At 35.5% G+C, this 14,090-nt stretch overlaps 1 protein-coding gene across 2 annotated transcripts in view; it reads right to left on the reverse strand.

Moving 5' to 3' along the window:
- The window catches only part of ROCK1 (Rho associated coiled-coil containing protein kinase 1), an 80,104-nt gene that overhangs the window by 26,911 nt on the left and 39,103 nt on the right, over positions 1 to 14,090 (reverse strand). For both annotated transcript variants that reach the window (XM_085220855.1, XM_085220856.1), the window contains 10 exons: positions 12,638 to 12,782; positions 12,211 to 12,349; positions 10,910 to 11,001; positions 10,531 to 10,690; positions 7,876 to 7,942; positions 3,878 to 3,966; positions 2,311 to 2,359; positions 1,628 to 1,763; positions 891 to 982; positions 511 to 757 (listed from right to left, as the gene is read on the reverse strand). In XM_085220855.1, the coding sequence (XP_085076981.1) occupies positions 511 to 757; positions 891 to 982; positions 1,628 to 1,763; positions 2,311 to 2,359; positions 3,878 to 3,966; positions 7,876 to 7,942; positions 10,531 to 10,690; positions 10,910 to 11,001; positions 12,211 to 12,349; positions 12,638 to 12,782 (1,216 nt within the window). The remainder of the gene's footprint in view (positions 1 to 510; positions 758 to 890; positions 983 to 1,627; positions 1,764 to 2,310; positions 2,360 to 3,877; positions 3,967 to 7,875; positions 7,943 to 10,530; positions 10,691 to 10,909; positions 11,002 to 12,210; positions 12,350 to 12,637; positions 12,783 to 14,090) is intronic.

Here is a 14,090-nt window from a genome sequence, read left to right on the forward strand (position 1 = left end):
GCAGATGAATTAAAATGGCAAGTTAGGAAGCAGGCTCTGCTAGTACAGTCATAATCATGAAACAACATTATCTGAATAGTCTAGTACTAAGAGTCACAAGTATAAATGGTAAAAAGTTCCAAGCATTCAGATGTGTATTCCTAACTATACTTTTCATCTTACTTATGAAGTGATGTAGAAACACAAGAAGAAAAACATAAATTTAACAACAAATTAAAAGGTGTGCCAACTTGGCTGTTGTGCCAAGATGGTAAAACGCAGTGTTGGGTCTTCTCTAGCACTACCAGCTTTTCATATTCTTTTACTGGTAATGTACTTTTTGCCTCATAATCAGTGGCTTCCCTCAGAATGTTCTTTTTGATATTCTCCCTCCCAAGAGCCACTCAGATACAATCAAATCTTCATGAATTAATCTATTAAATCACTCTGTTCACAGACTGGCTTTCCCCTTCTTCATGTAATTGCACTTCATAAGCAGGCTTACAACTCCTAATTATAGATAAGATTTACCCTGTAGTTCTCCAATCATTTCAGATCCATGACTTCTGTCCCTTCGTTCCGATTCCAAAGCTGCTTGCAGTTGATAATAGTCTTTCTCCACCTGCAGTTTTGCGCTTTCTAGAACTCTGCACCTTTCCTGCAGTTCTCTATTCAGTGATTCTACTTGACTCAATGACTTGCTCATTTCTGTGTTACCCTTTCTCAGTCTTACTGCTGTTTCTGATTCTGTCCGTAGCAAATCATTGGCTTCTTCTAGCTGTTAGAGGAAAAATAAAAGAAGATTCTCAAACATGGAAATTTATTTATTGAGAAAAATTTTGTTTTATATGAATGCATAATACTGCTCCTCAGATTTAAGAAATTATGAAAACAGCAAACAAACAACATACTTGTTTTTGTAACTGTGTTATCTTCTCGTTTGTAATTTGTGAATGCTGGCTGATTTTTTTCAAGTCTTCCATTTGATCTTTTAGCGTAGACACTAAAGAGAAATTACACCATTAATAAAGCAGATTAATAAAATTCTTTAGTTTTTATACAAACACATTTGAACATACAAGTCCACTGACATTTATGTCTTCTGCTAGCCTTTTTCTTATCACAGAATCATAGAATGGTCTGGGTTGAAAAGGACCACAATGATCACCTAATTTCAACCCCCCTGCTATGCGCAGGGTTGCCAGCCACCAGACCAGGCTGCCCAGAGCCACATCCAGCCTGATCTTGAATGCCTCCAGGGACGGGGCATCCACAACCTCCTTGGGCAACCTGTTCCAATGTGTCACCACCCTCTGTGTGAAAAACTTCCTCCTAATATCTAACCTAAACCTCCCACCTCAGTTTAAAACCATTCCTCCTTGTCCTATCACTGTCCACCCTGTAAACAGCTGTACATTTTTAGATCAAATTCCATGCCTGCAGAATAATAACATGCTGTAGAGAACAGAATTTGAAAATAAGACAAAAATAACATCCTGTTAAGACTCAAGAAAAAGCACTCAAAATTTGTGTTCCTTACTTTAAAGGATTCCTTTCAAAGTTCTGCAGCACTTAAGACATTAACATTGTAAATTATTAAACACACCATCTACTTCATCTGTTTCAATGTTTGGACAATGTGACATACCTTCATTTTCCACATTCCGTCTCTTTTCACTCTCTTGTTCAATTTTTCTTTGGTAGTCGTTTATCTTATGCTGCAGTGCCATCTTTTCCTTCTCAATCTGGGACACTGTTAGTTCCAGGTTCTTTCTTTGATTTCCCTAAATTTAAATCCATTGGAGTTTACATTTTAATGAATGATACCTAAAGCAGTATCTCTGCAAATAATTAGTCAAGGAAACTGACGCATCATTTTCAGTGGATTCATTTTGGGCTCCCTTGAAAAAGTTTTTACAAAAGGTAGCTATTTGTAACTCCTACATCACAAATTTACCAAATTACTAGATTTTTTTTTGTTAACATGCTTACATTTAAGTAACCATTAAACCAAATATTACGATACAACATAGGAACTCAAGAGAAAATCCACTGTATACTATTTTTTAGAATAATTGATAGTGACAAATGTCAAAAAACTGCAATGATCAAGTCTAAGTAAAACATCTAGCAGAAGAAACAATTCAAATCAGTGCATCAAGAAAAAAAAAGGTTTTGAAAGTGTGAACAAATAAATACGTAACTTCCAATGCTATGTAATGAAATGAGATAACTTGGCCTCAAATTTAAACTGAGAAAAAACTGGAATTGTCCAAGTACTATCCATACTCTTCATCCAGCTAAGAATGCTTCAGTGAGAAAATACCTTACCTCTTCATCCAGTTCTTTCATTATCTTGTCTAGCGTTATGTTTGAAGACCTAAAGATGAAATGATTAATGAGGATATATTATGTTTTTCCAGTTAAAAAGTTTCCAATCATCACTAAAGTGCTGCATTTTAATTAATTCTATTTTGTTGTAAGTATTTAAAAAGCAAAGAAAACATTTAATCACTGCAAATGGTTCATAAAATATCAAATATTTATCAACTTTGCTGCAGATTATATACAGAAAACTTTAGGTGTCATATTTTGTCCCTAGATCTGAAATGTAAAACAGTAAATACAGAGAGTATCATTAAAATTGGAATATTTTCGTGAACTGCTAAGACTACCTCTAGTTTTGAGCTTCCCAGATAACTAAAATGTTTATTTCAATAGTAATCATCTCACTATCACATATAAAACACTTAGGTAATATTATTCAAAAGTCTCAGTTGAAACAACTTATTTGAACACAGTCAGAGAGCAAAGTTAAGCACACTATAAAATTTTCAGTTAACAGGCAAAAATCTTAACAAATACATTTTGGCAACTACATATCCCTCTTTAGAGAGATAACAAGGAGGACTCAGACAAAGTCATCTGCCAGGTACAGTAACAGTAAGGAGCTATCACAGCATATCCAATCAACCAAATCTACAGAGAACAACAGGCTGTCTTAAAAAACACAATGCTGTGCCCTGAAAATTTCCGTAGTGCTGCAGGAACTACTGCAGTTACTGAATATATTTCAAGCAACACGTGTCCTACTTGTATAAAGCCATCAGAACAAGTGAACAGCGAAGTGGTGCTTAAGTAAGAGTCACACAGCATACATTCAGACAGGACCATTTTGGTTATCAGTTTCTATTTAAGTAGCTCATACAGCTACAGAGTTTGCTCCTAAATCTCAAGCATTAATTCTTCCTATATCCTATGCATAGTGTAGCCTTCTGGCTTTACTCAGGCCTTCAGGAAAGGACTTCAAAAGGAAAAGCTAACTGAAAGAAAGTAGGTGACTCTGAGTAAAAATCTGTAGTTATTACAAAAGAATATTCCCACTTGTTTGATCTTAAGTATACCTGCAAAAAGTGGGCAAATTTACACAGAGCTACTTTAACATAGCAGAAACAACACCTTTGAAAAGAAAATCCTTGGTCTTACCTATCAGTCCCGGGAACTAAAATAAATGGGATTCTGTAAAAATTACCATGTGTTTAGATAGCATAGACAATGTTAATAGTCCGATATATGGTATATTGAGTATTTTACTCTTCTCAAAAAATGTTCTTCATTCCATTAAAGCCTCTTAATTCAGAAGGACTAGATAAACTCAAATATACGAGTGCTCAGAAAATGTTTTAAATGAATGCCAATGAAAACAAAGGATTTCCTTCACACTATATTCAAGAAAACCATTCAAATGTTGCTTGGGAATGATTTAAACCTGCACCTGGAACTCCCTTGTAGGAATACAGCACAATAATTTTATTCTGGTAATCTCTGAAGTAGTAATACAGAATTGAAGTATTAGGTACATTAAAATTACATAAAGAAATCAAACTCAAAGTCTCACCTGCACTTTTGCTCCATTTCATCTTTCAGCTGCATTTCATTATGTAGCTGCTCTTCCAAATCATAGATCATCTTCTGCATATTTTCCATCTTTAAATATATATATTTGTACATGAAAGAACATGCATTAAATTCAAAAACTTCAAAAAGGAATTTCAGTATATTCATAGCTACTTAACGCTATCACAGCCTACTCACTTTGAATTAAACACTATGTTTTTAAGCTGATTTACTCTCCCCTTTCCTCCAAAAAATCAAAGTTAGTTACAAGAAAGAATATAAAATTATGCACATGAGTAAAATTTTTAGGCTGTGTATAGTTTCATCAAAATTCATAGGACAAAGTCAGGTCAAGTACGCCTCGTTTTCCTATTTTCAGAATCAGAAGTATTTTGTTAAACCTCAAATTCTTTTTCCAGTATAATCTACTAAACATATTTTGCAATGCATCTTCAGTTCTCAGTTCAGGAAGCAGAACCAGGCCCATCAGTTATTAGCAGTGAGGGAAAATGCTCTTAAATATTAAGTCGAGAGATTTTTTTACAGATAGCCTTGTACTAAGGTTTGAAAATAGTAACAAGCTTCATATGTTAATACAGAATATAATTTGCATTTACTGTTCGCCAGCAAAACAAATCCTTGAATTCATTCTTTCCATGCAGTCTCAAAATATCTGCCTTCTACTGTATGTCTGTGCAAAATAATCTCACTCCAACATCGGCAAGATCCTCAATTAACAAGATGGTATCAGCTTCGAGGAAGCTCATTAAGTCAAGTCTGTGCTGATTCACTCTAAACTTTTCCACTGATCTTGTAAGGATTTCAGCCTTATTTAGCTTTCCCACATTTCTCTCTGCCTTTCTGAATAGCACAGAGAAAAACTATGGTCCTAATCCAGACTCTCTTCAAAGCAACACATGAAAGCAGTTCTGACAATCGGCTGTCTTATTTCTTCTTCTAACTTCACGAACTCTGATAATTGCCCAACTCCTTTTTGCACAATCTTCCCAGAAGAAGGAGCAACAGAACAGCTCCTCTGATGTCCACCTCTTCCACTTTTTCCCCTCAAAACACACCTAAAAAACTAGAACTGCACAATAAGACCATAAAGAGAAGTTCTCCTTTCATTCTTGTTTCATATCAATAGTAAATGTCCTCAAACAGGACAGTCCTCTGTTCAGTCCTAAACTGAAAACACAGCATGCTTTAACCACATTAAACAAGAAAGCTACCATTGAGATAATTTTTGTCTACTTGCAGGCAAGTGTTCCTCTTATTCCTGTTTTCAAATCTTTACTCCTTTCTATTTCAGTAGGAAAAAAGCAAGGAGCCCACTTTGGTGCTCCTAAGAAACAGACACCCTTTCTCACTTCCTCATTTTTCTTCCATCCATGCTCTGAAGCTGAAGTTTTCAGAGGAACACAGATATGGCAATGAGGGACTAACCAAAAACCACATATTTTATATATTCACTACTCCACGTTCTATGTATTTACCTCTACTACCAGAAAGCCTTGAGAGAACAAAGAAACATTGGACGTTGTGTTGAGGGATATGATTTAGTGAGAACTATTGGTCATAGGTGGATGGTTGGACTGGATGATCTTGTAGGTCTTTTCTAACCTTGGTGATTCTGTGATACGCTGGAAGTAATAGACTTCTCAGCACCTACAGAGCAGCTATGGAGAACTGACTACTGGTGTTATATACAACATAGAACCATTTGGAAGAAAAAAATGGTTGTAGGCAAAAACCACTGTTAACTCAGAGGAATAGGGAAGGAGAACTGGTGCACAACACATTTATTCCTCTGGTACTAACCACTGAGAAACAAAGCCAGACTATGGGCAAGATCTCACTCAACTGAAAAGGATCCACAGACAATATACAAAAATAAAGGATCAAGAAACTTTAACATCATTGCTCATCTACTTCTTGGTTACTCATTTTACCACATAAAGAAATTACATATGATGGAGAAAGAACAGTTCTAAAGACTTCTGATAACTGAAGCATTTCTGTATTGACTCCTCATAGTTTGGACCTCTATTGCTTTCTCTTACTTCTTTCTATCTCTGGACACTTATATAGGAGCATATCTAATCTTACTGAGCAGTCACATTACATTAGTGCAAGACAACTGGCTTCAACAGCACTTTTGCACAGTCTGACATCAATAATCTAAATAATACCTTCAGAAAAGCCTGGGTTAATTGTAACTTAATATAAAAGCATTCCCTTGTGTCTTACTCTCTGTTTACGGCAGAGATGCCAAGAAAAATCCTTCTGAAGTTGCCATATTTTATTTATTTTTTAAACCACCAAAGCACTGTGCATCTGCTTTTGCCCCCTGAGCAATAAAGAAAATTAAAGATCCAGTGCAAAAATATTTGTTCATCTCCTTAATACCTGAACCACTGACAGGAGTTTAGGGTAGCACTAAATGAGAGTAAATAATCAGATCTTAAAGAGGTTTGAAATTCAACTAAAAGGATATTCAATTCCATTTTTCTCTGACTTCATGGTCTGATTTTATAAATTTTACACTCCTGATTTCTGGCATTCAGTTTGTCAGAGAAGATGCTAAGTACTATACCATAAATACAGATAGTTTACATTGTGTTATATTTCCAGAATTAATTATTGTGCTAACCATGTGTTAACATTACCGTTTTCATTGCAGCATGTAATGAAAGGAAAAACAGCTGAGAGAAAACCGTAGGATAAAAATACCCCATAGTAAAGATTTAACATTCATTTAAACCTCTCTACCACCCATATCCTTCCAGAGCTTCCCCTCCCAGAACTGTTAAAATCACAAGACATTCCAATAGCCCCGACAGCTCAGACAATGCTCTATGAATCTAGCTAAATGGGAGGTTCACACCACAGAGTTTGCAAAGTCCATTTAACAACTACCTTTAAGGTCATCCCAAGCTCAAAGTACATCTTTAAGCATCTACAAATATGTGAAACTCTAGCTCTGTCTTTAATTTTGCCACACTAACAGTCATACGCTGATGAGAAAAGCAAAATTTATGGAAGTGAAAAGCATATGTAAAAAAATCAAAACAGTTTAGTGCTTAATAAATTCACTTAGTCCAATAAAATAAACTACTAGTTCCCTTGCCTTTTACAAATTGTCATTGACTCTAAATGGAAATCATAATAGAACAAAGCACTAACAAAGTAAGTCAATCAAAGCCAATAAGAGTTATTTAGAGTCAATTATCATTTTTGTCAGCATTTTATATTGGAAAAAAAAACAACTTGAAAAATATGAAATAGAATAGCCTACTTTATACCAAAATTTATACAGAATCCATGCCTGCCTTGCTCCTAAAACATCAGCTTACCTTCCTGGTAACCTGACTGCCAAGATGCTTAGGGAGCAGTAACCAAAAGAGCTCCTGAACTTTCCTGCTCTTTTCTTCAGATAGGTCAGCTGCTATATAAACAAATGCAGCTTCTTGGTGCCCTGAATCTCAAAAGCTTGTGGGGTACCCTTGAGAAGGAGCAGAACACCCAAGCAACTTTATTCAAATTTTATTTGAAAAAGAGAAGAACTCCTGCATTGCTACCTCATCTGCCACCTCTCACTTATCCCACAGGAAGCTCCAGTGTTAAAACAGTGGCTGCTGGAAAGCTCAAACTTCCTATCACAAGCATGTCTAGATGATCCCCATAAAGCCAGTGTACAGCTGGGATAGATACTGCACTCTAAAAATACTGCACAAACACTTAAATATTTCAAAGGACAAACTCCGCAAATCTCACTTCACAAAAAGAGTATGCAGCTTCAACCATTTTATTCCCACTCATAAAAGTTAATGTTTTAGGAAGACCTGAAATTGAGTTTTTCCAACAGATTTAACATGCCATGTATTGCTCTCCTCTATCTCAAAGCACTAAAACAGAGACATTTAGAAATCAAGTTTATAAGCATACATGCAACAGGCTCTCTGGGATACAACAAAATTTAAAATCAATGAGACATACCACACTTTTATCCATACTGGAGCCTGTTCTGTTATCATTGGAATTTTCTGCAGAGACAGATAAATACCTGCAACAACATTTTAAAAGTTATTTTAAGAATTGTTTAAAAGGAAAACGGAAAAACGGAATATAATCACACTAAAAATAGAACCCTCTGATTCTTTTTTGTCCCAAAATCTGGACAACCAAATAGTAACATAATCAGATTATTTATCATACTTCAAGGTTTAAGCACATTTAATTGAGCAAAAAATAAACAAAAAAAACCCGCACACAATTAATTGCAAAAATTGGCTTCAAGTAGAAAGTTGCAGCAGAAGATCTCTTGAAAAAAGGATTTCTGCCAAGTATTAATACAACCACTTTTAAAAAAAAAAACATTAAAAAAAATCTTTGCTTTCCATGGTTACAATACTCTCTCTGGCTTGCATCCCATAAATATTTATTCCAGCACTTATGAGACAAGTAGTAATGAAGCAAACTGCAGAGATCATGTATGCATAACTTCCAACAAAGTCATTAGAAGTTCCACACACAAAGTTGTCCTGGAGTGCTATTTCACAGAACTCTTTTCTAAAAATACCACAAATGTCTATTTGTTGTGATGCTAAAAAGTCAGGTAAATAAATACAGGTGACTGTCTGATAATTACTTCTGCATTTGGTGTGATCTTCTTGGCCTGATAAATGCTATAGAGACACATGAAGGATTCCTTAACTATATCAGATTGTGTGAGGAAGAAATCTCCAGCACATGAACTGAGGAAGATGGAAACATCCTTTTTTTTTTGTTGTTCCACATGAATCAAAACCTTTTTAAAATATCAAGGAGGGTAACATCAAAGACATCTGCAAACCAGTCAAATTAAACATCAGGACTGCTTACAGATAACCAAACGACAAAGAGAAAACACAATAGTTCCCTTTAAAAAGGGATAAAGTGTCTCAAGTTCAAGAAGCTATCATAATTGCATACCAGAGCTACTGAGCAGGAAAAATATCATACTGAAGCAGTCACAGCACCACAGAAGAGTAGGAATAACCTCAACCCAGAAGGGAACACAAAAGCTACAAATTGCTATAAACTGTTCTCAACTAGTATTCCAAAACCTGTGCTATAGGTGAAGTTCAATAATAAAGAATCATGTTTTCTAGCTTGGAATCAATGAGATTACAGCTGTAGAAAATATCTTTTACTAAATACCTTATGACTTCCTTCAGTGACATAAGTCAGATCATCTTCTTATATCCCCATTTCTTTTAACTCTAAGTATATGTCAAATATAACAAAACCAAAGAAAGTGGAAGATGCATGCAATAAATAAACAGTTTTAATGTTTGAACTATTTTCAATATAAAAAGGGAATTAAAATTAGGATTACAGGTTTAGCAAGTACAAATGATCATTTCAGACTTTTCAAAACTGTCACAACATTGTATTACGGGATTCATATAATTCCAGAAACTATTTTAGTTCCAGTAGGTATACAACCTAACAATAGCACTTAGCGGAAGAGTTCTATCATGATAGTAAAACAATCTTTTAGTTCTCTGAATTCCTGGTACTGTCCCCACCCCAACAAGAAAAAGGGAAAATAAGAACTTCACTTATCAGCAGCCATCAGTATGCTATTTCACCTTCTTGATAACATATTCCAAAGTCTTCCCACAAGTCAAAAATTAAGACACCTTTTTTTTTTTCATTACAGACTGAAGTCAAAACATTAAGTAAAATTATATGACTGTTGAACTCACACAAACTGTCTGCAAAGTTTGTTTTTACTACACAGAAAAATCCAACTCGCTGCTGAGATGGAAAGAATTTCACCACGAGCTTGGAAAAGTGGTTCCTCTTCTATCCAAGGTTGAATAACAGATTTATTTTCCTTTAAAGCTTTCCTACCCTCAAATGTTAAATAACAGTCACATTTCTCTGGCATGTTCTACTAGAAGACTTAGTCCATTTTAAGTGTGACTGACACCCACAACAATAAAAAGCAGCATTCAAAGTAAGAAAAAGTTAAATATTTTTTGAATGTAGATAGCTATCTATAGAGCCTACAATAATAATGAATGTTTAAGTACAAATCAATGTTATTTCAACTGATGTCATTTAAAGTTTTTTAAGGAGCAGCAAAAACTGAAGCATAACTATCTCACACTGTAGTTGAATACTTTGAATAAGACAAACTATCACAGATAACAGGGAAAAGAAAAATATTTTCTTTCTAGTGACCCACAGAGAAGTTAACACGCTTTAATTTATCACAATACTACATAAGTGATATGAAGTGTGGAATCCTTGTATAAAACTTAGGAGCTTTTCAACAAAAGTGATGTTCATATCCCTAATTCATGACAACATGAATATTTCAGTGCCCTCTAGGCACCTTTATAGCAGCAACAGACGATGATTATTCTTGCTCAGTTTCTGCTGCACCACTATGCAATATTCTTAACAGAAAGTAAGACATTCACAAAATCAGTGCGATATTTTAAGATACTGATGACTAGAAATATTAGCTATCAAAATGTAATTTGTTAGGATTCTGACTCATTAGTAAGAAATCCGTTTGGCTTGTATTTATATACTGCTAAGAGTTAAACAGGAGTCTTGACTAGAGAATACATCACTAAATTGCTTTTTTGTACATACCGACGGTTGCTGTAATATGTAAATCCAACAAAAGGAAGCTGGTTGCCCACAAACGCTTTTGGAATGGGAAATGTTTCTTCCTCTCCTTTGTCTTCATCAATATCATCAAAATTACTAGTGTCTATGTCACTGCTTAAGTCGGGCACAACTGGTGCTACAGCTAGGAAAAAAGAGGAATAATTATACCATAATAACTATTTTATCATTCAAGTAACAGTTAAGAGTTTGGGAGGAATGTCTCTTTGTGTCTAACAAACCTCATTCCTTGCTACAAAGTATGGAAGACTAAATCCCATCGAAAAGAAATATGGCAGTTGTTTTGCTAACATGATACATTAGTAAGCCAGATCACAGTGTCTGAGAAAAGCATTATACTTACTATCTCTGAGAGTCTCCCAAGCCCATTGATCATCTTTGAAGAAAAGATGTCGTTTAATTTCTTCTACGCCATTTCGTCCCAGTCTCACTTCCCTGTAAAGAGGTGTTTTTTTTCACTATGGCACGTGCAACAGCATAAATCATTCCAAAAGAAAGAAGAGTCGCTCTACAGAATATCTCGCAACAAACTGAAAATAGTTACCTCTCAAACTAAGGCAAGAAACAGACATATCTCAAAGCTTTCAGATATGAAAATAACTACAGCAACACCACAGGTAACTTCAGAACAAAAATCTTTAAATCTTGTCTACAAGAACTCCTGCTGCTACTGTTTCCATCATCACAGACTGGCTAGGCAGCTCTCAAGGAGTTTATGCTGTTGCTTGAATCCCAGGTAGCTCAGCAAATGCAACAGTCTCCTTCCTTTGTAGCACCAGGTTTCAAGCAAAGGTTATACTTATATCATTAAGTAGTGTGGGTACAACTGGAGTGCATCTGCTAAATTAGAAAGCCTAACATCCACATTTCACCCAGGGGCTTCCTTTGGGATGTCTCTACCCTGATCCTGTGGACTGAATGCCCACTAGCAGCTGGGATTGTATTACTGATGCTCACAAAATGCACCTTTTCCTTCAGCTTCATCCCAAAGGACCCCATGACTCTTATGACACTCCACAACACAGCGGCTGTTACTAAGAAATAACACTTCATAGTCAACCAAGTTTAGAAGGTAGAAGTATTTACAATAGCAGCATTTCCCTTCCATCACTATACATGATAGCTACCACGAAGGACAGCAGCAAGCACTGGGGATTCCTCTCCTAAGCACAGAGACAAGGTAAAACTGATGACATCTGCTTGTCCAGTTTGCAGCAACATTGGTTAGTAACTGCTACTTCAGGTTAAGCAAAACATTATTTCAAGGTAGACAAAATGACTTAAAAGATTTACGTGACTGAGGTTCTAAAAGTTTATTGACTACACTTAAGACATCCTTTCTGTACTTTAAGTAAGAGGCCAACACTTTATGTTGTTAAGACACAAATAAAATCCAACTTCCACAAAGGAGAACATTCAATTAAAAGAACTGTATTCAGATTGCATACATGAAACTAAAGTAGCATCTAAATTGGATCAGTGTTACACTGCATTCATACCAAGACAATGAAAATTCCACCTCTGCTGAGCAGTTTAGAAACTCACACCAACACATTATAGAGATACACACACATACACTCCTTCAACATCATAGTTTTCCTTAATGAAAGCTTACTTTCATTTTGATTAAAGTTTAAATCTCACCTATCAGTTAAAAAGGCACAAATAAGGTTTTTTGCCTCTTTAGAGATCTCATTGTCATCAGGGAAGGTAAGGGAGTTCTTGTGGTTCATAATCTTACTGTATGTTCCAACCAAAGAATCTGCATAAAAAGGTGTGTCACCTGAAAAAGCAACAAGACAAAAATTAAAACACAGATAAATATTGCGGATTTGGCGTATAGCATTTGAATTATATGCTTAATAAATGTAAGCAATTAACTGAACAGCAGGCAAAGACAAATGTTTGAGAACTGTGTCAGAATATTTCCAAAATATGCTTTATGAACAATGAAGTCACAATCACAACTTATGGCAGGAAAGTAATACATTAAACAGTTAAAGCAACAGTGGTATTTTAACTGAGAGTACTTTTAAGTACTACAGTTCATTTTTATTATCCTACTACTCACCTACAAGCATCTCATACAAAAAAACTCCAACTGACCACCAGTCACATTCTCGTCCATAGTAACCGTCACCACCCTGGGACTTCAGTACTTCAGGAGAGATATAGTCTGGTGTTCCTACAGCTGTATCACATCGTACCATACCTTCCTACAAAGAGAAAGAAAATAGCCAGGCCCAAATGTAAGAGCCAAAATTGCAAGCCATTTTCAAGAGTTTACACAGCCTAAACAACCCTGATAAATCAACATCAACTTTCATTAACAAATGTTCTTCTTGGCATGGGTATTTAAACATTTTTAATCACTAAATTACCAAATCCAGAACAAAGCACTGGATTACTTGCTCAAGCAAGTATGAGTGTCTTACATACTGACAGGATTTAGGGTAAACAAGGAAAGCTCCTCTGCTAGTGTAAAAGAGTCAAATGCTCAGGATTTTGCTGTGAAGACCAGCTAAATTAACTTTTTCACTTCCAACCCAATATCCTTAATTCCAAGAACGTAGCAATGTAGATAAGGCCCTGAAACTTGAAGCAGAGACTTCAAATTGAGTAAGAAGTCAGAAGAATGTTTTACACTCCTCACCCTCCTGAGAAAGGACTGGCAGAAGAACAGGGTAATCACACTGGAGATGGCAACAAGAACACTGAAGCAGAAATCACACCACCCTTTCCAGTATTCAGAAACTTTCAGAATAAGTCTATACTGTTTCTAGAAATGGATCAGTAGAAAAACTTGTACAAAAATAGATAAATGAGAAATATAACAAAGCAAATGCTGCTTGCACAATAAATCCGGAATGCACCTGCATCAAGCTCCTGTCTACATGGAGCAGTTTCTCTTCCACAGAGCTACTTTACTCGCGCTCTTAAACACACAGCTAGCTTTGTTTAGTACAGAACAGAACGCAAAGCATGACTGACACAAGTTTACTTCTTTCAGACTAATATATGAAGTCCTATGCTTTTACTTCTTTTTGGCACTTAAAGCTTAAGCACTTGGATACTCTTCTGTATTTCAAAAGTTCCCAAAGAGCAAAATCAGTCCCCAAAAATCTGTATTAAGACAAAATTAAGACAAATTATGTGTCTGCTACTCCACTGAAGTGGACTGGTTGTAACTTAAGCCAGCTTTTTCAATTTGTGCACATAGCCTGCATTTGTTTTTTATTGGTGCCCTTTACTTATAGCAAAGCAGCTAAATGAATTATTTATTCAAACCTCCTAGAATAAACTGAAAATATGATGTGTATATTACACAGACTCTATTTGTAAAGTATCATCTCTTTCAGATCACTTTCCAGGTACACAGGTGCAGGTTGACAAATTAATCAACTCTGTGTAGGGAACAACAATGTTCCACAGTACTTGAAATACTTTTTATTTTGAAAAATAAATAATTTCATTATATTCTTCAACTTGTTTCCTTCAGATCCACCTTTTCACAAGGTCAGAAT

The sequence above is a fragment of the Meleagris gallopavo genome, chromosome 3 (genome assembly GCF_905368555.1).
Source record: "Meleagris gallopavo chromosome 3, MGAL_WU_HG_1.1, whole genome shotgun sequence".
NCBI classification, from domain to species: Eukaryota; Metazoa; Chordata; class Aves; order Galliformes; family Phasianidae; genus Meleagris; species Meleagris gallopavo.